The sequence below is a fragment of the Macrosteles quadrilineatus genome, unplaced genomic scaffold, assembly GCF_028750875.1.
Source record: "Macrosteles quadrilineatus isolate MER2022 unplaced genomic scaffold, UCM_ALF_1.0 Scaffold_7__1_contigs__length_78375512, whole genome shotgun sequence".
NCBI lineage: Eukaryota > Metazoa > Arthropoda > Insecta > Hemiptera > Cicadellidae > Macrosteles > Macrosteles quadrilineatus.
The window spans coordinates 15,199,824-15,226,849 of NW_026542600.1; the positions used below are offsets into that span (position 1 = coordinate 15,199,824).

Consider the following 27,026-nt stretch of genomic DNA (forward strand, 5'->3'; position numbering starts at 1 on the left):
CTCAGCAAGATAGTGATGTGTTCAGAGAGGCCACCTGCCAGTGCTGGACTACAACTGCTGGACATTTGTCTGGGCCTGGAGCCTCAGAATCCTCTAATATTGTGTATACTGTTGACAGGTCCTGGACAGTGTACTCAGCAAGATAGTGATGTGTTCAGAAAGGCCACCTGCCAGTGCTGGACTACAGCTCCTAGAATTTTGTCTGGCCTTGGATTCTAAGGATCCTCTCATACTGTCTCTACTGTTAACATGCATTTCTGCATTGTTGGTCTTCCTCAACATGGTACCTGCTGAGTCTGCAACGGTAATGTTACTGACAGGATATTTGTCAAAATTTAGAAACCAAAAGATTTTTAAAATTGTCAAGTATAGGTGCACAATTATTGTCCATAATTTTACATTCCGGTATTTAGTTAAAGACTGTACAATTTTATTTCAGATATAGTCTTTTTAGTTTTTCCGATAGCTTATTCATAGGGATCTCTTATAAGTAAGTACACAACATTTAGGTAAAGGTTTTATGGGTGAAAATAAAACAAAAATGAAAAATATATTTTTCCAGAAACGACTTGTTGAATAGATATTACCCATTTTCTTATAACTATTAAAGATATTTTTATTAAATGTGATATACGATTTGAAGTAACAATAACTAATACAAAATAATATCATTAAAATATTTTTTTAACAAAGTTTGGCGTCCATTTTAATTTTTATAGCTCAAATTACGGATCTGTAACTTACATAGTATTTAAAATTGTCTATCAAGGATACCAAGTTCAAAAAGACTAAGTAACAAATATAGCTTAAATATCACCCTAAAAGCATGGCCTTATTTGCCAACTTAAATTTCTTGAACTTAAAATGATATTAAATATTTCAGAAGAACTGTATTAAATATTTTATTAATAATTAATCGCCATTTAATAAGAAAGTATTACACCTCGGTGTAAAATTCTACTCATAAAGACCATTAATTTGATATTCATACTATTCTAGGCTTACTTTAGAAATTTTCTTCTGACTTCTAGTGGGTCCCTCTGATGAGGTAGTGTAGAGTATCACATCTTTAACTCATTATTAAGCCCAGTACCTACCAAGTTTTGTAGCTCTATCTTGATTTTTTTTCAAAATATTTTACCAGAATATTTTACCACCCTGCATGGCAAGTAGTGTTAGATAACATGATTTATTTCATCTATATAGTATCACAATACCTTAACACCTATCAAGCTAAATAATTAAGTTATTTGTTTTTCAGTCTTGAGATACCAAAGAATAATATTCATTGATTCTAAATCCAATTAAATTTTTTCAACATCTTGAGCCTATCTTTAGCTCCACATTATTAAAAAGTCCTGTCAGGAAGTGGATTGGTCTTTTTGGTCATCGACTCGGAATTTCTTGGATTCTTCTTAACCAGGCAGACCTTTTGTGTTGTCCAGTCAACATATGCGAAAAAATAAGTGAAAAAACATAAAAAGCACTTAATTACTAATCTTGCATCCGGCAGCTACAAATCTCTGTAATGGCAGGCCATTTTTTAATGTATGTACATAGGTTACTTTAGAGCTGTATAGATAGATTGTGTTCTACCATTCTATATATACTGTTATATATTTTCTTTTTCAGTACGTACAAGGAACAAATTTAAACCATTCACAGATCAAAAAAGGAATTTGTAGAACTGTTTACTTGTAAGAACAAAAACTAGAAAATGGGCCTGTAAAACTTTTCCAAAATAGAGGCTAGGGAACTTTTTATTAGAAATCCAAGATATGCAAAACTTTTAGAAACTGAATCTTTACATAAAAAAAAAACAAAAAAAACAAAATAAAAATGTCATGTTTATTATTATTTGTATGTAAACATTATAAGAGAATTTTACGTCACACCATGCTAAACACACAGTTGCATCATTCAACATTTTTATTCTCAACTTTCAAAATATTTGTTACGTAACGGCAACTAAACAAATTATATTATAAAATAATGGTTAGAATCTACTGCGTAAAATGATATAAAGCAATATCTAATAGGGTGATGTTTTCTGTTGAAACATAGCTTTAAAAAAATTAATGCTCAAACGTCTAGTGACTAGTCTTTTGCCGGATCCCCCAACAACGGGGCAAATGATCTTATAATTTGTGAAATTATTATTGTTTTTTGCTGCAGAACTATCTTCCAGGGGTTCTGGATAAAATATTCAACGCTCTGGTGTTCGAAATGCCTGTGGAGTCCAGGTCATCTGATTCTATCAAGAACATTCACCATCACGCAGCCTCTTTGATAGTAAAAATGGCACAGAAGTATTCACCGCTGCTGCTGCCCTTTTTTGATAGGATTAAAGAGCTTGTTACTGATTTGGAGAAAAAGGCTGTGGCTACCAGCATACTTGAATTCACCAGCTTAAAAGTGAGTGTATGTTTGCTAGCAAAATTCCATTCTGATTTGTATTACAATTCTCACCTAATTTTATGTTATGAGATCTGGGGCTGTTAGTTCCATTTACATATTTGGGAAATCCCTTAGTATGGACAGGTAGGTGTCCAGGCTCAGTCTGCTACCCAACCTCAAATGTAGTGGCAGCACGTTTACTATCTTGTTTGCTATCTTTTTAAATCTTGTTTGCTTAAAAGCAGGCTTGTATTATACGCAACCTCGTTGTGCACTTGATATTAATAATAACGATTCTGTAGTTTTCATTGGTATTATGGCAAGTGATTTGTTAATTTCTAACTTCATGCTCCAGTGGAAGTAGGCCTAAACTACATACCCTATTAAAAGTCTGATGATGAGGAAATGATCAAAACTGTTAAGTTGCTTTATAGAAGTAAAAAGTAACAGCTTGGCATTACCATTATTATTTCCTATTATTATTTATTCTATTCCCTAAGGCATGAACAATAAAATTGTGGAACTGTTGCCAGGAAGCCCTGCTGCTTATCAACAACCAGTTCTGTGATTACGAAAGACAAAGGGAGTTTGTGGGGGAGGTGTTGAGGCCAGTGGGGGAGCACTGGCGGGTGATGACCTCTGAAGTGTTCACCTCTACAGAGGTGTTCATGGCGTTCGTGGGACTCGACAAGCCTCCCGTCGAACCCAGTAAAAACGATACAAATTTCCACAACAGATTTCAGGTCAGCCAACATCACAACACTTGTGACAGGAATTACCTAATCCGTAACCATTGAATTTACATAATTTGTTATGTCCCACCTTCATATCTTAAAATTGTAGGTTCTAGCCCAGGTTTGGCTATGAATATGTAGTTCAAAAAGCCTGTTGTGTGTCTTATCTCCTTATGCTTGACTGTACAGATGTCAAGAAAATGTTTTTATCTTTTCGCGTAGATTTTACTGTCTGTCCTGAAAGTCCTTTACTATTTGGTTTCAAGTAATAGTTTACAGATAAGGGGTTTTATTTAGTTATAATAGTTGAAATTAAATAAGTAAACACAACTGTAAATTTTAATGAAAGATTTTTTCAATACTGTATTGTATTTTTATACAATTAACTTGAACTTATCCGAGGTTTTAGTTAGAGCTACATGTTCCTAAACCAAGTAATATTTTTGAATGATAAAACTTATAGGTTTTCTCAAGATCCACTTAGACTTGAAGCCGTGGCACCTATTGCTCATTTCAATCTATCGTCATTTGTAATAACGAATCAGAAACTCAATTATGAGTTTTTCTCATATAAAAACCCCTCTTGTAAGTTTAATCTGTATTCATGGGTGTTTCTTGTGTTACAGATCATGTACACTGTTGATGTCTTGAGTGCAGTGGTCAGACATTGCACCTGGCCAGATGACCCTGAACGAGCTCTGACAGGAGGTAATACTGGAGTGTTGATCATGGTTTTTACATGGTTTTGTTGTGAAGATGTTTCATATTTGTACAAATCTTTGGCAGTTGAATGTAGTTAAGATTCATCTTGGTAGTTAATCTTGGGTTATTTGCCATTAAGTTGTGTTGATTTTTTTATCTAGTAAAACAATTAAACCTCAATAATAAGAGTTATTTTGAATCAACCTTTTTTTCAAATCCAACTGCTAAACTGTGTTTGCAGACTGTCAAACAAGGGCAAAATATTTTGTATTTAGATACAATTTTATACCAGGGGAACTTAAATTTTTATTGCAAATTAAATATTCAACCGAATTTATTTTAGTCCATACACTTGTGACAAATGATAGGACTAATTACCAACTCTTACCTAAAACTTGGGATTGTTCGAGTAAGACTATTTTTTTGTACGCTGTGAAAAGTAGCGAAGATCGGCTGACAATACAGTATTGTCCGATGTTGGCATCCAACATTCGGCCGCATTCTTTTGGAGAATTTTCCTATTGGGAAGTGGCTATTACCCTAGGTGGCATGGTTACAACTAGGCCCGGGTCCTTACTTTTTTTTATATCCCCAGAGGCCAAAACACCATTTGTTCAAATTTTTATATATGTAGATATAAATATATATATATACGTCCGTGAAAACACGACCCTCAAAAATGAAGAAAAATGGCAAAGTTTGTAATTTCCCAATTATTTCTAGACCTTTTTAAAGAGCATAAAAAACTAATAATTTAGTATATCAAAGTGTTTTTGTACACTTATTGGTAACGGAGAAAATAAAAAAATTCAAATTTAAAATTCCCATGTTATTCTTATGGAGAATAGTGTAAAATGTTGTAGTATGCTTGTTTATTGATATTTTTTTGTCAAACTTGGCAAATTTATTCTTTTTATACTTAGCTATTAATATTTTACTAAAAAACACACTTTATTAGTTTCTTTGTAGCAGCAAACTTAGGTACTTATTATACCTAATGTTATTGAAATACATTTAATTAAAAATCAATTCAGAAAAATTGAAATTTTCTTAGTCGGCAGGTTTGCTGCCGTATTTTTCTAGGGTATTTCTTATTTAATTCTTCCGCATTTAATGTTATCATTCATTTTAACCTAGATGATTGAAAGCTTGAATTGGCTATTGGATAAAAAGTAATATCAAAGAAGTTTGATCAATAGTCAAAACTTGAAAGGTAATTGAGTATTAATTTATCTGAGTTAAAGGTTAGGAATTTGTAATGACAGAATTGGTAATTAAATGATGACCATAGTACATTTTAAAACTTTTAATATTTAGATGGCAAATCATTAATACTTGGGAAATAGGTAGAACAGTGGTTCGAAAGTCCATTACAGAAACATCAATTCTATGATGTTTAAAATTTTAAACTGACTTTGTTATACTACTGTGGTATTCCTTCATTGTTAAAACCACACATTAGTAAAATTCCACAAGTCTCAATAATGCAAAAACTTCACATTGTACAAGTTTATTTTTTTAATTTCTTGAACCTTGAAATATACTGGGAAGCTTGTACAAATAAACCTAGGTCAACTAAATTTTGTTTGTCTCAAAATATCTTTAAAATCTTTAAATATCCTCAAAATTCTTAAAAATATTTAAGCAAGTCATTTCCAAACTTTTGAATGTTTGAAGAGGTTCCGCCGGACCCCCTCCTGGCCGCCTCGGTGACTCCCCCCCACCAGAATATAGGTCTAGGATAGGTTCTTGCTGTCAAAAGATTATCGTAAAAAATATTGCACAGCCCAATGAGCATACAAATTGTTAAAAATAGTCAAAAGCTGTATTACAATTGTACAACAATTTTAAAACATTTTGATTTTTCCATCATATTACAATGATTTTAATATAAGATTGAAACAATCTTTTAATTATTTAACAATCAGTTTTTTTGCAATGAAAAAAAATAGTGTTTATATTTAAAACATTTTTAAAATTGTTTTTTATTAGTTTTGTTATAAAAACCTTTCCAATCAATATTTAAATTGTTTACAGAACTATTTTACAATTGTTTGTGTAGTTCTTATAAAACAAGTTTCAATAACTTTGAAATCAATTTTCTTAATAATATTTAAATATAAAAAAAAAACTATGAAACAATCAATTGTTTGTGTAGTTCTAAGTTTCAACAATTTTGAAATAAATGTTTTATTTGTTTGATTTTTCATGTTGTTTGATTAAATATAAGATGTTTAATCTTAATTAATGGTTTGCATCCCTGTTTTGGCCGTTTTTAAAATCGCTTGCATTTAAATTGGATATATTATACTAGGTAAATAACGTTATTTATAACCTATACAGTAAATAGGTTTTATCTACCATGTTTAAATAACAGCTTATAATGTTTAAATTTGTTGTTTGAAAATTAAATGAAGAAAATATTAAAATACATAAAAGATTATGTTTTGTGTAAAGATAAAGCATTGTAGTTAATTAATTCTTCTTATAAAGCTTTTTTTTTTTTTTTTTTTTGAAAATGTAATACAATTGTTTATAATTCCGTACCAGTTATTACATCATGCATATTGAATTACTTGAAAAGGTATGTTCATAATGCATAAGATACCGTTTTTTGTTGTAACTAATGGTAATTAATTCATCTATATTCAAATACCAGCATCCTCCCCAAATCCCAGAAAAACAATTCAACAACTTGTTGCACAAACAGAATCATGGAATAAAAAATATTTCAAGTATTGCAACCGTTGCAACTGTCAGCTCCTTTTTCACCAATAGAAAACATGAAATATCATATCATCAATCACAGATATCTCAGAGGGAAGGTAAGGGGTTCATAAACTGAAGGTCTCAGGTTCAAGAGCAGTCGGGGATAAGATATATTTTTTTTATATTTTTTATCAAAATTTGTTTTTATGAACTATTTAATCAAAGTACTCAACTGATAATTCTAGTATCATATATGTCAGTAATCTCTCATTCTCTTTAACTGAGCCAGGCAACCACTTATACTCCTGCCAACACAAAAATACCGTACTTATACTCTCATCAATTTTACTGTCGGTTTTTAATAGGGCCTTAATTTTCAATATATTCACTGCTGAAAAAATTTGTAATTTTCAATTTAAATTTTCTCCATCATTATGAGGACCTGGAACATTAATAGCAATAGTGTTGGGAGAGGGAGGGGATGATATGGGGAGGGTGGGGGGGAAAGACCCAAGGCCATATAAAATACTAGACTTGTGGTTTACTAGTTAATACTTGTGCAGCACAACTTGCAAACAATACTCCAACACAACAATAACCATTTTTAAGAGGTTACTTTGTTGCTTGGATCAGGATTTTGATTTTGAATCCAACTTAAATCAAACTTAACTTGAAACTAGCTTAAAATATAACTCAAGATCTTATACTCATGTTGACGTTATAAGGCTATGTAATGCAACATACTGAAATTCTGCTACGTTTAATCACACTCAATCAACAGACAGTAAAAGGCCCACCAGGTGACCGGGAAACCAGGCTTTGCTAGCAGGAAAACCGGGAACAATTTGTACATTTTTCAGGAGTTTGTTTGGGTTACTTGGGGTGTATCTATTACTCCTGGGATTCTTAATTTTCTCAGGTAAGCTAAATTAACTTTTGATCTCTTTCCAAATAGCTAAGTAAGTAAGTAATTATGGTGTTGTAGGGTTTGTTATCGGAAGGACAGACTCAGGTGACCCTATCTACCGCAACCCTGCCACACCCCACCTGCTGCCTCTACTGCCTGGAATTCTAAATCTCATCAAAATGTTCAACTCTCTGTGGACGCCTGAGGCCCAGGGGCGGGTTTATCCAGTGAGTATACAGCAATACAGCAGTCTGAACTGATTTAGTACAAAAATTGCTAAATTATTTTCCGATTTTCCTCAAGGGTGCATCCTTCCTCTTGTTAACATTCAAGCAGCAGATGTCAAGTCCTCTGTATTTTATTTACACAGTAATTTTGTGTAAGTACTTGTATTTATACAATCCATCATGTTGTAAAGAGGGAACATGTTTTTACTAGTTTTGATCCCAAGTAACTTGGTACCGGTATAGATTTGTTTTTACAGTAGAACCTTGATAACAAGACTCTCATGGGGATTGTAAAATTTGACTTGTTACCAAGGTTGACTTCTTATTGAGGCTTGTAATAACATGTGATTAGAGGTAAAATAAATCTAAGGGGATTTGAAAATGCCACTTGTTATCAAGGGTGACATGTTATCGAGGATCTTCTTATCAAGGTTCCACTGCATTGTTCCTCTTAATATCCTTTAAACTGAGCCTGAAAATGACTCAATCTCAAAGAGTAGTGCTGCAGTCTAGCCAGACAAATATCAATGTAGTCTTCATGCTGGTACGGCATGTTGTTAAATTAATAATTATTGTTTGTTGTTTAATTAATGTAATGTCCCATATAGCTGACTGTACAGTAAGTGTGTAGTCAATCGCTTGAACTCAAAAAGTTACATTCAATAATGATCATCTGTTTAAGAGTTTTAAAACTTTTTTAGGATTATAGACTTACCTAGTTCACTCTGGAACTAGAAACACAAAAGACTTGCCATACAAAAATGTTAGAAACCAAATGTCACTGTCCAGAGCTTAAACTGGACTTGTAATATATATATATATAGTTGATGTTATGGTTTGTGTTTGCCAGTGGCGTAACTTACGCCAATGCAACCAATGCAGTGCATTGGGGCGCAGGCTTTGAGGGGGTGAAGGCCCTTAGGGGGCACAAAAAACTGATAGGCTATTCTGGAAAATGTTTAGCAAAAAATATGTTGAAGCAAAACTCCCTGTAGCTTACCGAAAATAAATTGACTCTTTTGTTAACTATCATCGTTAATCTCCTCGGCACAAGGGTCCACATCTGCGCTTTGCGCTTACCACGTTCTTATCACAAGAATAGACTGCTCTTGTTTATTTATCGTTGTTTATGCTTTGGTCAACAAATTTTTTTGCTTTAGAAATGTATGTAGTCAAAGACGATATCAAAAGTAATAAGCAAAATCAGCCAGTTGGCTGATTATGTATCTGTTGATTAGGAATAAGTTTATTGCATCAAGTGTGCCAAGCATATGTACAGTATTCATAATGTTTCTTACATTACCCGTAACTGTGAAGAACTACTTAAGGAATTCTATGCCCAATACTAGACTATGAGATCTTAGTTTAATTAGTATTGAACATTCAGAGCTTGGTCTTTTGATGTAGAAAAGTTAGCAAGACTGTTCCTAGAAATAAAGAGCTTTGTCAGGGAATAGGAATTAACGTACAGTGTTGTCGTTGTCATCCTGCTTACTGCACAAACCTCTGCCACCGTCCCTTCCACAGCACTGAGCAGTGTGATGACCTTCCATCATTAGCCTTAATCCTCACACTCATTTAGATGACTACGTGTAGTCCCACAGAAATCTGGTTCATCACTCAAATCCCTGTGTCGTTGTAGTACTCAGGAGGACTCCCTTTGGCACTCAAGTCTGGAGCTTGGATCACCCACCTACAGTGAACAGCTACAGGCTGAGGCTCCAACCTCATCTGGTCTTTCCTGCAGGCTCGATATACATTGTGTCCCAAATCGCTACTACACACGAGAGTTGTCCACCCCATTCATCGCCACTGCCGTCCTGGGGTGTCTGGTTTATCACACAGACATTGCCTACACTGTGAGCTGCATGATAGCTGTCATTGATTCTAGTTGCCATTCCTGTTGTTGATAACCCTTGCTTGGGTTTATTACACCTTAAGACCTATCATAACTGTTTCTCCACTTATAATGTGCACATTGACCTAGTAATGATAGACTCGGTGACCTTAGTCCTTCGCTGCATGGGTTATCTCATAACTCAATCATTGCCACTTGATAATCAGTCAAAGACTTTTTCCCATTCAGGTAACAAAAAGGTTTCTATGCTAACAAATATCTTTAAAGCCTTCATCATTGTGCTGTATGTTACACATTTAATCTCAAATTGTTTCAAAGAGTTCCATGTGACAGAAGTACACATATTGTTTGTCTAGGGATACGAGGGGGCCCATGCCATGCTGGAGGAGGACCGTAACAACCTGCTGGGTATACCATCGCGCTCAGACATCAGGGACCACTATAGACCGCAACCTTCACGTACAGCACTGCATCGCATGCAGTGCTTCCTGTCCAAAACAAATGAATGTTGCTACCAAATACTGAGCCATGCCTTCCCCTCACTCTCACATGACCTCTACCACATGCCTCACCTGGCTCAATATCTCATAGACACTGTGATGCACAACCTAGAGGTGAGCTTATACATTTTTTTAATTTAATTTTTTTCTTGAAATTTGTCTTTCCCATTTTAGCTCAGAAGTAAAGAGTCTAAAACCAAGTGAATGCACAGTAGACACTGTCGTTCGGACACCTCGGGACTGGACTCTTGTTAGAACTGAAAAAAACAGTAATTAGCAGGGCTGCTTTGAGAAATGAGAGGTTTTAGGTTTGTTGGGGGCGCACGGGAGAGAACAATTCTTCCACAATGTAGGTGTAGAGGGGCAAAATTATCTCTCAGGCCTATAGCACATCAAATCCAAATCGCTGGCCTGGTTGTTAGAAGTTGATAGAAAAATGAATGAATAGGTTCTGTTCTAAGCAGCAATAAAATCCATACAGTGCTGGACAAACAAGTACTTATAAATTAATCCGTGTAAATAATACAATACATTTTTTTAAATAATCAAACATGAACCAAGTCTGGCTTCAACACCTACAATAATGTTTTATAAGTTTGATGAATTCAATATTTTACTTGTGCAAAAGTTCTAACACTGTACAAAAAGATAGACAAATAAATCTTTGCATTTCTTTCACTTTCCTATGTTAAAGGAGCAAAGTAACCAAAGACTGTATATTTTGTTGAACTTTTTTTAAAGGTAGGTACTGCTTTAACCTTGTATTTTCCCAACCAAATAGGTATCTGGACTGTGTGTGGAACTTACCAAGCAAGGGGTGTACCAGATTGAAATGTACTGATAGAAATTAGTGGCTGGCACCAACCCAAACACACAGTATTGCTGTTATGGACTTGAATATGTCACACCACTGAGTGAATTAGTGGCTGGCACCAACCCAAACATACAGTATTGCTGTTATGGACTTGAGTCTGTCACACGACTGACTGAGCCACCAAAAAGTACCACATTCATAATACTAACTAAAACAGACTGACAACTGATGTTTCACTAATAGCAGCTTAACTTATTCCTAATTGTTTGAAAATATTTACCCAACAAAGTTATCTGATTGTTCACCGTGAACCTTGAATATAAAATCAAATATTGCTGCTTAAACTTTGGTTGTAGCTTTGCTGTTTTGGGTGATATGAAATTTGTTTGACAGAACATCCCAGACTACCGACTCAGAATATTATTGAGGAGGTTCTTCAAGCCTTTTTTCGCCAGCTGTCCGTCCGACTGCTATGACACTGTCCTAGTTCCTGTACTCGCTCGATTTACTCCTTTCAGTAAGTATAACTGAACTGTGGCAGTACATACTAGTTTAATTGTAATTGAAGATGATTTCTGCTTTGCTTAAATAAAAGCTCGGCTGGGCCCAGCCTGAGTTTGAACTGAAAATTATTTCTGGCTCAAATCAATCACTCAAGCCATTTTTTAAATGAACTAGACCTTAAAGTAACGGGAATCCTTAGATCCCTACCATAAATGTAGAAGTTAATGGCAAAAAAAAAATTTTATGTTCGAAATTAGTGTTTTCTTTTATTAAATGAACAATTTTGTTGGACTAGCTCTTTTAATGTTCATACTTAAGTTTTAGAGAAAATGATTTTACCATGAGCATGTTAGAGATTATCTCACTTATTTTGTTATAATCAGCAGTCCAGTAGTTATGTTTATTTATTGAAATATTTTTCCAGTGTTTTTAAGGCTGGACACCAAATGGCAGCACATTATTGAGCTTCAAGATTCTGGTTCAACAAACAAGAAATGCACAGATGTTGAGGTGAATTACATTTCTAGTGTTTACATTTTTTTTTACCGATCCTTGACAAATTATTTTAGTAGACAATTAAGAGAGAACCTTTTTGTTTATGATTTTCTAAAAATAATCTTTTCGACCTACAGGGTTTCTTCATTTCTGGTTTTCCTTTGAAATTATGCAACATATGTTGTAGAAACACTTAATAGTTAAATATCCTTGTTAAAGTCTAAAAACCCTCCGACAACTTGTCAAAACAGTGATTTTTTCATCCGAAGCATCTAATAGAAATCTTAATTCCATGTTGAATAATACAATACAAATCTGAAAAAATCTATCTTTGTTGTAGCTTTAAAATAACTGCAATGCATCGACTTGTTATCCCTGAAAATATGCAGATAAAATGCTAAACCATCATATGCTCAACTGAATCTTACAAGTCCTTGGAGGCTAGCAGCCATCTTGGATAATTAAAACACCTGCTGATGAGTTATTTATTGTCCAAAAATATTTTGTCAAACACCAAAGTGATCATAATTTTTATATTTAGTATACTGTGAATACTAAATATACTAAAAATACTAAATAGAAATGTTCATTATAGTTTTGGATTGTTCTCCAAGGGTGTCCATGGAAGCTAGCGGTCATCTTGGATCTGCCCGCTAGAAGAGCAATGTTAATTTTGTTAATTTTAAACAGCCGCTGAAGAGTTATTTACCATTTCAAAATATTTTTTCAAACACCAGAGTGATTGTAATTTTAATATCTAGTATACTATGGGATTTGAAATTGTCTTTGTAGTTTTTTAATTGTATAACGAGTTAAAACGTCCAGGCTCCAAGGACTCTTAATGACGATTTTGAAAAATCATTATTCCCTTTTGTGCATTTCCAAAACAGATTACACTCTAAAGGATATTTTTCTAAACTGTAACTTTATCCTTTCAATAATTTTCCAGAATTAATGGTAAACTTAACAGTTTTTGAAATTCTTATTAAATTTTTTTTAATTCAAACATTTGTAAACAAAATATAATTTTTGTTTCAAAACTGTTTATTTGAACTATAATTTTACATTCTGAATAGTGACAAAAATAAATTGTCATATCTCTGTCTGTAGTAAAAACTTTCACTAACAAAACTATGCTGACATTCATATTTTTGATTTGATTTGATTTGATTCTCAAATCTTGCAACGTCGTGGTGGTGGTAGTAGATCCAGTTAAATATAACTATTTTAGACGTTTTGCAAGTGACAATGTTGTGCTTGCAACAAAACTTGTCAGCAAAATTTTGTGGACAAAACCTGAACTACAGGCAGAGGTGAGGCCTAATAAATGGATTGTTTAAAAAATTATTATCATCATTCCCCCAGGAGGTGTTAGAAGACATGTTAATCAGAGAGCTGACCAGGAAATACCTGAAAGTGTTGAAGTTAGCTCTAATCAAAGACTCAGTGAAGTCCAGTAACTCCGACTCCACCGCCATGGAGCAGGACTGTGAAGACCAGAGGCCAGTTCACAGTTCTACCGAGGTCATCAGCGAGCTAGGACTGCGTTTGCTGCAATGTGACACAACCTGCCAAGCTGTCACACTGTGCCTTCTCAGGTGAGTGGTTCATGTGTACCAAACCATGGTATTAGTAATAATTAATTAAATGATAATACGTGTAATAAGTAGGAATGGATATACAACTATCTTAAGGCAGTTGTTAGTACACAAAAAGTATATACGGTGTGTTCAAAAAAGGTGGGGACATAATTTAGGTAGTGTTTCCTTGGGTCAAAATAAAGAGAAAAGCATGAATAAAACTTTTTGCAAAATCACTTTGTTAACGAGATCAGATATCGACATTTTGTTTCTTACATAAATATTTTTATCTTTAGATTATTTTATGTATTTTTTCAGTGGCAAGAACTAGAATATTTAATTTTTTGAACTAAGTTACCTTAAGCCTTTGTTCATCTCGACTCCCTGAAGATGCCACACACTTTGGTGATATATATTGAAGAAATATAACTTCATCCTGCAAGAATAAAGGCTTAAGGTAACTTAGTTCAAAAAATAAAATATTCTAGCTCTTGCCACTGGGAAAATAAATAAAATCATCTTTATAATGGCCCGCCAAGCCAACCCAGTTAAACATCTTATTAGCCTACTCACAAATAAAGAAACTCAACTCATGAATACAGAACTTAACATAGACTTCAACAAAATATGCAAGAGACTATCAATCACACCTAACTATGTATCTATGAAAATCAAAAACAAATCTGAAGCAGTCAAAAAATACTTAAAACAAGCTAAGCTTATCTGGACAAATAACGAAATCAATGAATGAGCTGTTAAGATTCTTTAATGCCATTTAAATATGAGTACTCATAAGGTTAACATGGGAAACTCCAGAGCCACTGGGGCGGAGCCCATTTGACGGATCTGCACCAAACTTCACACAAACCATCCTTGAATAGTGGTTAATAATGCCTGAAAGTTACATTACAATCTGTCAAGCGGTTTCGGAGTCCATAAAGGACAAACAAACAAACAAACATGCATTGGATTTTATATATATATATAGATAATTAAATTTCTTTGTTTATTTATAATATTGAAGTATCTACCAAAATTTTGGGAAGGCCCGGGCCTACCTGGCCTGTCCTCTGGAGCCGCCCTTGCTGAAGATACCAGGAAAGTGTTGTTCTACAGTGTTGTTCTGTTAGGGTGAAATATCTAATTACTTTTGTTGAGAACTGTTTGTGTTCTATCTTTGACTTTTTAGTAATGACCTTCTTGATCAGAAGTAATACTTCTTATTTTTGGTAATGTAGTAAACATCTCATAAATATGGACCATTTGTAAAAAATTTCTATCCAAAATTACATAGTTAAGCCACTAATATATATCAATTATTTATTTATTTAATATATGTCAATATGTCACCAAATGGTTCATCACTATGAATAAAAAATTTTAATTTACCTTTACCTACGGTCGTTTTTTTAAAGTACCGTAGCCGTTTCAGTTTAGTTCTTAGAAGTGAAACATTTCACATAACAGCATTGTTTACTAAGATAAAAGCATAGTTTTACTTAAATTATATTTATAAATTATATTTAAATATAAATATAATTTAAATTAAATTAAATTATATTTATATTTTACTTAAATTAAATTTAACAGGTAACGGACCAATGAGGTTGAAGGATTGGGAGAAAAGAAGTAAAATTGTAATGCTTCAACTAATCAGCAGTTTACCAATCTAATTGTTAACGATTGGTGCAATTTGTGATTGGTACAATGAGTCGTTGCATCAATGTCAGTGGCAATGATAGATTATAAACAAAAAAACACAACCTCTCTTAGAAGTTTTGAGTAGTGATTATTAGTAGTTTTTAACCGGTTGTAAGTAAAGTAGTGTAGGCAACTCGCATAAATAGTGTTAACGACACTCTTAAAAGTTTTTAAGGCCAAGGCTCGTTTCTTGAATTTTCTACTCATGTCGCTAAAACTATCTTTACGCGATCATTGCGTAAACTACCATAGCCTCACCTCTATGGCCATTGAGACCTCAGTAGGGTTTTGCAATTCCTTACACCAAGGAAAAACAAATCTTGGATCAAAATTGTGTAATTATTTCAAATCATCAACATCAATTTAGCATCTCCTTTCCACTCCCAGCCACCCAAGTGGATTGATAACCTCAGCTCTCCAAATAAAGCTCTTCATCTGGCACTGGTTGATGATTCAGCATTAAGTCCTCTTTCACACTCAAAACTCAAACTCTTTATTAGTACCAAAACAATCTAGTCCTTCCAGCAGGTCAAATGCATGATAGTTTGAAACCTTGTCAATAATAAACCAGTTTTAGTATTTTTTTTAGATCTTGCCATTTCTGGTACTATTTTTCTTATTCTTCTAACTATTCTTGTCCTAAAAATCTCTCTATGTCCCGTTTGATGAAGATTTTTGGAACTCTACATTTATATAATGTTATAACTAGTGGAATCTTGATAACAAAACTTTCTATATTAAATCACCCTTGATAGATAACACAAGTTCATTTTTCAATAGCCCTTGATTTTTTAACCACTTTATTATTATTTTATTATTTATCAAAGTACAAAAAAAGTTTTACAAATAAGTTTCCAACAAGCTGCAAAATCCTTACAAGGCTAGTTTGCAGCTAACCGTAGATAACAAATCATATTTGTTCCAAAGTCTGAAAATCCAACAGTCAGCGGCATTTGTCTTCAATCTTAATTTAACAAACTTTGTGAATTTTAACCACAGCTAAGAATATGCGAAGTATAAACAATAAATATGCAAAAAAAAAAAATATATATATATAACTAATATTCTTTTTTGTTGATCCCCAAAAGAGGTTCTGCTGTATAATTTAAATTTTGTTTTTCAACGTTAAATTTGCTGTCTAATATCTTAACAATTGCTGTTCAAAATATATTTTAAATTCTGGAAACATTTATCAATGTTGTGTTTGGCAGTGCATTGTCATATAATGACTCAGAAAGCAGTGCAACAGCGGCATGCCTGGTAGGGCCAGTCTTGAGCCAGCTGGTGGTAGGTGGAATGATGAATGCCGAACTTGCTTCCAACTCCATTACCTCAGTGCTACAGGGTCTGCAACTCCATGCCCAGCATGAATATAATGAGTTCAGTCTCGTTATGGTGGGTACGCAACTGTATGAGCTGCTGCGTCCCCTGTACCCGCAAGTTCTGGAGGTGAGTCCTAATGGTCAAGTATCCTAATATCCCCACAATGGGATAAATATAATATTTAATAGATTCTCTGCTAATGCTATTGTACTAAATGTGTGGCTGGATGTACTGCGCTAATTCAATTCATACTCAATCCAATTATTTTCATACTCAATAAATTGTAAAATATTTAAATACAGTAGAATCCCCACGTGATAACAGTTATTAACCCTCGAGCGGACGCTTGCGGAGTTTTCCTCCGCACTTGTAGTTTTTTGTTAGTATAAATATGCATAATGGGTGTCGGCAGGCGTGTCTAGCTCTACACTTCACTCACCTTATCCTAGGAATGCCCCTAAGCTATTTTTACCCCACGAATTCCTTCTCATTTTGTTGTCAGTTTGATTCAGTGACGCGGTGTCAGTTTGCGGAGGTGTACTCCGCGTGCACCCTATCGCGCAAGTCCTTAGCGCAGAGTGTATTTCCTCATGCATTATTGTCAAACTGTGTGTATATTTTATACATAGTCAAGTCAAGTCAAGTCAAATCATCTTTATTCACAATATTCACACATAGTACATGAGAATAGAGTCAAATCAAAAACATAATATTATGACTATGATTAAGAGTTTAAAAATCCTCAAACGAGTACAGTGGTTTGTGGAAGGTAATTTTTCAACAAATTCTTAAATTTATTGATGTTATTTTCAGTTTTTAAAGAAATAGGAAGTCTATGTGTAAGTACTTTGCTCCAATATATGAAGGTTTTTTTATAAAATGTTAATCTATGGTGAGTGGGTATGACGGTATTTTTTTTTTCGCGTGTTATATCGGTGAGACTGCACAGTGTTCTGTTTTAATGGATTATGAATTGCTATTAAGACCGTGTCGTAAATATATTGTCCATATACAGTTAATATTTTTAAACTTTTGAAATACTTTTTTGCTGATTCATCAGGATTACAAAATATCAACATGAATACAAAATTAGATAGATAGATAGATAGATAACAGTGCTTTATTTTTCTGAATAGTTTACAAATTTACAAATTGTATTCTTTGTATGCACAAAAGACAATAGTCATTTGACCGTCCCACTTCCACTATCGAAATAAAATCAACACTGCACTGATATAAAAAATAACAAACATAAAAGCACTCACTTAAAAGCTAAAATAAAATTTAAACTAATTTACATTCGTTCCTATTTTTGAACAGCACCAAGGAATCTAATCTATTGCCTACACATACCTCGACACATACTAATACACCTACCTACACATCATACTAGGCTATACTGTAAATACATACATACACACATACAAACATACAGATATATATTCTAACATACAGTTTTTAGAGTTAAACCAAGAATTTCCTTATACAGGAAACAGTTAAATAATAAATCTTTGAGATAAAAAATATCATAATCCTACCTAAAAACTAACTATTCATTTCTAATTTGTTACTTTGTAAAGAAGCTTTTTTCCTGGTAATGTAAGAATGCTGAAACATAAAAATATTGCTCTAATAACATGAAAGAAAAAAAACTGAGTATATGATTGGTGTGATTTATTATCAAAAAGCCTAGTATACGGTAATGTTTAAACTGCTTAATTCATGTATGCTTATTGTCTCACCTGTATTTCAGAAGATTACCCTTGATTCGAGTACCTTTAGAACAGAATATTCTCATCAAGCTATGATTTTTTTCAATTAAATTCACTTATTAGCTCCCGCCTACGGACCCAGGCTAGTTTAATAACGTTACCCAAACCTCGCCAATCCCTCCCATTTAGATAAGATAAAACTCATGATAATCAATAGTTAATTTTTGTAAATGACATTTTCTAAGGTCTCTAAACACGGGACACCTTGCCACAAAGTGAAAAACAGTTTCATTTTCATGCAGGTTACACAAAGAACAAAAATAGTTTTTATCAACCACCCAGGGTTTATAATTTAAATCTAACATCTCCCCTCTACATTTCATAATCCATGAAATTGTAACGATATCCCTATTATCAGAAAGAAAAGTTCTATCGCCAAGATTGAAGTCCAAATCTATAAATTAAGAGTGAAACGCCTATGTACGCACTCTGCCAATAAATTCCGCCCTCCAGTTATCTCTCAACGCACTCACAACGCTCATCAGCTGGACCTCGACCTGACCTTGCGCAAAGTCTACCGGCAAACCTAACTTGTCACCCAATAATTTCCAGTCACAGTACCAATACACTTTTCTCCTTATCACTTCCCTTGCTCAAATATTTGGCAAACGATCTGCATCCAAACACAACACATTTAATAAATATTTTGGAATAGTATGGAATTGTAATTTGTCTAATCCTGACTCCAAATACAGAAAATAATTAGGTGTATTATTTGGCAACCAAAATAGTTTTTTGATAAACCATCTCTGAACTGATTCCACTGGATCACAATCTGAATATCCCCACACTTGACCCGCATAACACAAAATAGATTTTATTATTGAATTGAAACATACAAAGTTAGAATTCAACGGAACTTTATTATTATTTATAAAACTACTCCACATGGCATTAATAGCTAATTTTGCAGCAGCTGACTTATCATTTAAATGCTTATCCCAGTTAAGAGTTGGTGTTAAAACAACTCCTAGATATTTTTAGGAATTCACTATTTCAACAGGCTGACCTTTGTACCACTAATTATTGTTTCTTGCCAACCTACCACCTTTACGAAATACTATGATTTTTGATTTATATGCAGGGGCAAGACTCACTTGTAGGTTCCAAATATCGCAGTAGGCCTCTAAATTAGTTATCATTTGCTGTAACACTGTGGCTGTTGGTGCTATCAGTACAACATCATCGGCATACATTAAAATATTTATTCTCTTACCTCCAACTAAACAGCTACCTCCTAAAAATTCTGGCAGGTCGTTAATAAATAATGAGAATAAATTAGGACTGGCAAGGCATCATTGTTTTAAACCTATTGTTGATTCAAAACTGTTTGTTATGCCACTTTTACACCACACTGAAACATTGTTACCCTCATAAAGATTTTTTTAAATTCTAGAAAATTTTGAAGAGACCCCTAAAGAAAATAATTTAAAAATTAACGAATCCCTGTCTATTGTATCAAAAGCTGCTGTAAAGTCGACGAAAAAGCTAAATAATTTTTGTTTATTTAAAGATAAAGCTTAAATTTACTATACATGATAGGTTGAACACATTATTAATAGAATAACCTTTCCTGAATCCAGCTTGAAATTCAGAAATTACTTTTATTTCCTTCTATCCACTCATTCAATCTAAAATTTAATAAACTTGAGAACATTTTACAAACACAGTCGATAAAGGAAAGACCCTTGTAATTTTCTACTAAATTCACATCACCCTTATTGTGTAGAGGTAATACAATAGATTTTTTAAAACTTTCAGCTACCTTTCCGTTGTTGTACATATCACTATATTCCTTTAACAATTTGTAAAGAAGAGAGTCAGGAGCATTTAAAAAAAATCATATGGCACCCTGTCATGACCAGGAGTCTTATTTTCTTTTAGTTGTAAAAGAATGGTTTTCAACTCAAACATACTGAAGTCCGCATCTAATATCTCGTCTGTTATCAAAGGTTGCGCATAACTGATACTTGCTGATAACAAATGTGGGTTGAGTAAATTTTTAAAATGCAATACCCAGTTTTCAGGGGCGATATTTCCAACAAGTTTAACTTTCCCACGCTTAAAACTATTCAATGCAGACCAAAATAATTTTGCATCCCCTCTATCATTTAAATCATAGATAGTTTTCTCTAAAAAAAATCTTTCTTTATTCATACATAACTTCTTGAACTGCTTACAAACTACTAAATATTCGGACTTAACAATTTCACAAGTTTTACGGAATTCATTTAATAATTTGAATTTACGCCACCTCACAGCCAAACATTCGTAATCAAACCACTTTTGCTTCCTATTAAAATTTGAATCAGGTTTAGTCGATTGTTTATTCTGGGCCGAGTCAATAATGATTTTAATAATGTTATCTACATTCTTTTGACTGTCCTCATACAATTGCAAGCAACTGACCTTCCGATCCACTCTCGCGCTGTAAAATTGTTTACAATTATATGACCATCTGAGTTTTGGCATTAAAGGTAATATCTGACCACACTCGTCCCTCAATTACATATCTTTCACCTTTAAACAAACCTCAATGGGCATATGATCCTGAAGAAGTAGGTTCTTCTTTAACTATTTTTGTTACTTTTATGATAAAATTATTCAAGAAACTGGTAGAAAATAGAATTTAATAAGCATGATAAAAACATAAGTGTATGAATTATAAAAACCAGGAATGAACTCCTAGGTAACCATGGAAACTTATTAGAGTAAACAAAAACAAAATGTAAACTGTTTAAAAAAACAAACCATTGTCCAGCTGGTTGCACTCACCACAGTACCCCCCTGTTAATGATTTAACCTAAGTAAATCATGATACTTGAAATCGTACAGGAAAGCGTACATGTCTTCCAGATTTTGTCTTAATCGCAGGTTTTAATTCGCTTGAACTTGTCTTGGGTGGTTGTTCGGTATTATTAGGATCATCCATGCTCGATTTGTTGCTTTCTGTCCTGTTTGATGCACACCCATCATTCTTGTATTCAGTCCAAAAGTATGCCGGTTTGAGTCGATCCATCGATACCGTGACATTACAGCCTTTAATCACCACAGATCCGATCCCTCCCGTATGGCTCAACACTCTAAAACCTTCTACTAAATGTAAACAATTAATAGACACAGCAGCTAGGTCAATGACAGAAGAACCCATGGCCCCAATAAAAGTATACTCCCCACAAGAATCCTCAACAGATCTACCATTTATTAAACCTAAATTATCAAATAAGTTTAAAATTTGTCTACCCCTGCAATTCAATATTTTATCCTTAGATTTACGTGTATCATTGAATATACGATTTATCTCGACTAGGAATAACTCTGTTATTTTTTGTTCATCCCCCACTCTTCCATTTAGGTCCCCAATTATTACTAGGTTTTCATGCCATAAATCAATTAAACAGTTTGAAAACATTTCAAAATCAGTTTCCCAAAAATTACAGTTAACATATGAAGGTACCAAAATCAACCTTTTATCATCAATTCCTGTATCTAACTGGACCAAAATTAGTTCATTACTTTCAATAAATGAAATTAAATTCATAAACGGTGACTTTAAATTGGTTAATACAATCAACCCCCCCTATACCTTCCATAATTTGCAGTTCTCTCTGCCAATTTAATATTTATTTTAAATCTACTAAGCTTTTACGACGAACGGGATCTTCTCCGTTTTGCACTTCTATTCAGAGTAAAAAGTCACTAATTTTACTTTCAGTCATTAAAATTGGCACTGTCATAACTGGTAACTACTGTAGATTATCACAGGAACCCGCACTAAACAAACCGTATTCAAAATTGTCCTCGGTCTCGGCAACACACAAACACGCAAACCTGTCCGTCTCCGACTTGGTGGGGACTGAACCACAACCACAACTACTGATATCTTAACGACCTGTTCACTTCCCGACCCGAATTATCAGTCAATATCTTCATTGACGGTATAATGATCGGTAAACTCACTACTGATAAACGACTCGGCAATAAACTTTTATAATTTACCAAATTATCGGGAGCTAGCAACAAGCATGTCATACAACAACTGCACCAGTGGTGCCAACCCTGAATACAAAATTATAAACATGTTTAAATGTATTATTTCATTTATAATTATTAACAAATATATTTTGTTCGCATGTATATGTATAATTGCATTATTGCAGAACAAAACTCCGCACGCGCCCTCTTCCATAACATACCTTTATACTAAAAAATTGCTCAATTTGATTATTTGAAATATTACTCATATAAAGTTAAACAAATAATGTTATTAACAAAGAAATTAGGTTTCTGATTAGGTTATTCAACATTTACACATAATATTTTGTTATAATAACAAGTAAAATGGTTAAAATTTATGCTATTTAGTGTTGAGGAATAAAACACCACATGCGCCCGCTCCTGTTTTACTGGTGAAGCGCCTCCTCGAGGGTTAAACCATTCCTACAAGAAAAGTTGTTTCAGTACTGTCCACTTCCTGCCAATTTAGATCAGTTAAACCGATCTGCTGATAATTAATTTCACCACATTCTCCCCCACTAGTTTTGTTTAATTGGTCTAGCAGACATAATCTTTAAGATAGACTGGAGGTCTGACAAGTCTCCCTGTGCAAATCCTACCCAAGGGCATCTCTTCAGGTGGAGCTCCAGATGATGTTGGATCAGGATTTTTTCGTGCTTCTACAGTGGAACCTCAATAAGAAGACCCTCGATAATAAGTCACTCTCGATAAGAAGTGTATTTTTCAAATTCCCTTGAACTGTTATTACCTCTAAACGCATGTTATTGCAAATTTCAATAAGAAATCAACCTTGATAACCAGACTTATTTTATAATCCCCATGAGAGTCTTGTTATCAAGGTTCTACTGTATAACTTTGTGCTGATTACAATTGTCAACATTTAACTCTTGATCATCCTCACGTTGATCGTTTAGACACTCATCAGATGTATACTCACTAGTTCGTAGTCCAGCAGGCACAAGATGTCTTAGTGATACTTGGGACTCAGAACCATCTTCCCTCCTTATTAAAGCATATTCAGGATTTGCTTCTAGGAGATCTAGTCGTTCTACAAGGTTATCATATTTGCTTGTACGGACGTATTTCTTCATCAATACCGGACCAGAGCTAGTCAGCCATGAGGGTAGGGATTCTCAGTTTTTGGTTCTGCCACTATGGTTAAAAATCTCTCATGAGGTGTACAATTATTCGTAGTTCACAATAGCAATCTGACAGGGTGAAGTGCCTCGTGCAGCACATCTTCCCTTGAGGTAACTGGCAGGTAATGCGTTTTCAGTGCAAGAAGAATGGTTCTCCATATGGTTCCATTAAATCTTTCAATCTGGGAATTTCCTCTTGGGTTGAATGGAATTGTACAACTAGTTGCCACTCCATAGTTGTGTAGGAAATCTGTCAGCTCACGTGACATTAACGAAGCTCCTTGATCAGAGTGTACGAAGGCAGGAGTCCCAAGCATTGAAAACAGATCTGAATTACGAGCAATGACTGTCACAGAACTCATGTCTTTACAAGGGTAAGTGAAAATAAATGGCGAGTACTCATCTACCATTGTTAAAAAGTACAAATTCCTGGTATTTGACGGCAGAGGACCTTTGAAATCAATGTTCAGCCGTTCAAAAGGAGTCATAGCCTTTATTTTATTTTATTTTATTTTATTTATCAGTTTCCTTTGAAAATGGTGGAATCTTGGCTTTATTTCAGCACACATTTGGCATGCAAATATCATTCTTTTGACATCCTCGAGTGTGTAGTTTAAGTTTCTTTCTTTATCCAATCAAACATTCTGGCAATCCTTGGATTACACAGTGATTTGTGGAGTTCAAGAAGTTTTGCACTATCTGAGCATACCGAACACACTCAAGACAATGCATCTGCCTTTTCATTATCTTTTCAAGGGCAATAAACAATGTCGTACTGGTAAGGTGTAAGTTTAAGGCACCATCTCATTACTTTGTCATTATTTATTTGACTTGTATGCCTCTTATCAAACACAAATGAAAGATCTTGCTTATCTGTATACAGTTTGAATTCTCTTCCAATGAGGAATTATTTCCATTTTCTTAGGGCTCTAACGATTGCAGCGACTTCCTTTTCAACTGCCAAATACAATATCTCAGATTTATTTAAAGTCCTGGAGAAGAAGGCTATCGGTCTATTATTTTGACTTAAGGTTGCTGCCAGCACTACATTTGAAGCGTCTGACTCTACTACCAACGGTTCTTGTCCATCTCTAGGAGTAATAAGTGCATTGGCTATGTCAATCTTTGGATTTTTAAAGTCTCTATCACCTTCATGTGAGGGATTGACCTAACTTGAGTCAGATTCCTTATTCTGTCTGAAAATCGGTGGATCCACTTTGAATAATAAGCAAAAAATCCCAAAACTTGCTTCAATGCAGTCTGATCATTTGGTACTGGAAGTTCCTTGAGTGGTTGCAGTCTATCTGGATCGGGGTGGATAGTCTTATAGGAAACCAAATGCCCACGACGATTGAGGTTTCATTGAACTTGCTCTTTTCTTCATTACAAGACCATACTTGTTTAGGGCTTCTAAGAATTTTCTTAAATTTTTATCATGATCCAATTGGTCCTTTCCACACACAGGATGACAGTCAGGTCATCTATATATGCGTACACACCTATAAAAATTTTCGTTTTATATTATCTGATCCATGGTCTTTTGAAAACAGAACACTCCTTTAGTCACACAGAATGGAATTCTTCTAAATTGGAACAGGCGACCAACAGCCTCAAAAGCTGTGCATGGCTTTTTATCTTCACATGCCGGTATAGCTATTTGATGATAAGCTTGTTAGAGGTCAATTAATTACACTGAATACTTAATTAGTTGCTACTGTTGACACAATGTCGTCTATATTCGGAAATGGATAGGAATCAAGTAGATTGAATTGTTTATAGTATGTGAATAGTCCACTACCATACGTTTCATTCCTTTGTCATTTGTTATAACCATTACCTGAGCTCTCCAGGGGGGTGAACTTGGCTCTATAATCCCTTCTGTAAACAGTCTATCTACTTCTTGTTTTATATACAGCATGTCCTCTTACTGTTGTTGTTTACAAACACCTAAAAACAAAAACATTAACATTCAAAATTAAACCCATGATTTAAGGAGCAGGCTTTAAACTTTAAATATCACCACCAAAAATTAGATGGCGTGCTTGTATGTGTGTGTACTACTCAATCACACCATAACCACTTATTAGGAACCCAGTAGTCAAAGTAATCAGCCGAGCAACTTATCGAGCTTAGTGTTGAGTAAAGCTTAATGTTTACATGCAAATAAATACAGTAGCTCCTCTTTTATTTTGTATGTATTTGATGACAGAATGGCTTATCAACATTTGTACACTGTAAATAAGAAAATGTGATGAAAGTTCCGTGTGGTAATATGTTTTCACTGGCAAAACTATGAAGTGCAACATTGGTAAGGGTAATTAAACATATTAGAGGACTGAACAAATGGAACCCCAGGCTCATTTAAAAAAATCAAATATAATAACCCCGGGATTAGCTTGGACAAATCCCAGGATTGAGCCATAAGCGTTTGGCACTCGCTACAGAGTCCCAATTATTTAAATGTTTTGTCGATCTCACATTATGTTCATTTTATAGGTGATGAAGCAGATCCCAAACGTAAATCTCTCCGACCTTGAAAATTTTGAGAGCATAATTGAAGCCCAAACCAAAAATAAAGTAAAAAGGGACCTTTTTAGAAAAATAACTTTACCAGTGAGTATTTATACTACGTTTTTCTAAATGTATTTATAAACTAGTTTTACAGTGATTAGAGATTGTGTTGATATAGTAGATTAGTGTTTGTTGGAACATACATACTAAATTTCCATTCAGTATCTCATTCTGGTGAAGCCCTTGGAGGTGGATTTGTCTAGCAAACTGTATTTTGAACTTTTTGTATACTGTCCTGGGACCTTTGTGTTTGAAATAAACTTAGACATTCCACCCAGTTAAAAAAAAAGTACAGTATGTAGTAAAATCAAGCCTACAACAGATGGTGTTAATGTAAGTAATTGATTTCTCTTAAATGGGCCAAACTTAAACCACCCTAACAGAAAAATTTGACCATTGTATCTTTTATATCTACAATAGTATCAAAATCTAAGGGAGGAAATATAAGTTTTAAAGTGAACACTCTAAATCAATAATTGGCTACAGCTGATGCATATATAGTAGGTGGAATGTCTATTCTGATCTCCAAGGTCGGGCGCACACCAGATGCACGGAACGGTGTTTTGCCTTAAGGCGTCTTATGCGACCAGGTTTCTATTATTTCAAATAGAGGTGCCGCACACATCATCGGATATGGCAAGACAAGGTAAAGCAGCGCAGCACAGCGCTTTGTACTGCCTTTTCAATTTTCGTCTATCGGGCAAAATGCTTGAGGCAAAACGATGTGCGCATGCGCGAGGATTGACACCACGTGGACTGAAATGGACAGCACCTGTCAAAAGCTGTGGTTACTTCTATGTTATGTACGTCTTGCCGTGCCGTGCTGTATGCAGCTCTTCTCTATCGGGCATGGCAAGGCACGGCGAGGAGAGACGAAAACGTTTCGCCGTGCCGTGCTGTTTAGATGTGCGGCTGGCCTTAGTGATAGTACTTTCTAAGTCAGTAAGTGGTCAATCTAAGTGCTATTCCCCTGACAAAACTAACACTTAATTTGTATTGCTTTCCAGTTGCATGGCCTGAGCATAGGACAGATGTTCAAGAGGAAAGCTGCCATGGAAGAGGCTCCAAGGACATAG

General features: G+C 34.3%; 1 protein-coding gene across 1 annotated transcript; it reads left to right on the forward strand.

Annotated features, from left to right (window-relative positions):
- The first annotated feature begins 148 nt into the window (after nucleotides 1-148).
- On the forward strand, nucleotides 149-27,026 carry LOC128998820 (exportin-5-like). The gene is made up of 13 exons (XM_054425175.1): nucleotides 149-304; nucleotides 2,176-2,415; nucleotides 2,931-3,140; nucleotides 3,758-3,839; nucleotides 7,528-7,676; nucleotides 8,285-8,295; nucleotides 9,319-9,535; nucleotides 9,891-10,148; nucleotides 11,242-11,365; nucleotides 11,777-11,862; nucleotides 13,213-13,445; nucleotides 16,340-16,577; nucleotides 26,958-27,026. Exons 1-13 carry the CDS (start codon nucleotides 149-151, stop codon nucleotides 27,024-27,026), a joined length of 2,073 nt encoding a protein of 690 aa, XP_054281150.1.

What these genes read in the sequence shown, in the direction of transcription:
- LOC128998820 (XM_054425175.1), top strand. Translation starts at nt 149, where the DNA reads ATGTGTTCAGAAAGGCCACCTGCCAGTGCTGGACTACAGCTCCTAGAA. An exon ending in TGAACGAGCTCTGACAGGAG is followed by an intron (nt 3,840 to 7,527) that starts GTAATACTGGAG and finishes ATGGTGTTGTAG; the next exon opens with GGTTTGTTATCGGAAGGACA. An exon ending in TGTACCCGCAAGTTCTGGAG is followed by an intron (nt 16,578 to 26,957) that starts GTGAGTCCTAAT and finishes ATTGCTTTCCAG; the next exon opens with TTGCATGGCCTGAGCATAGG.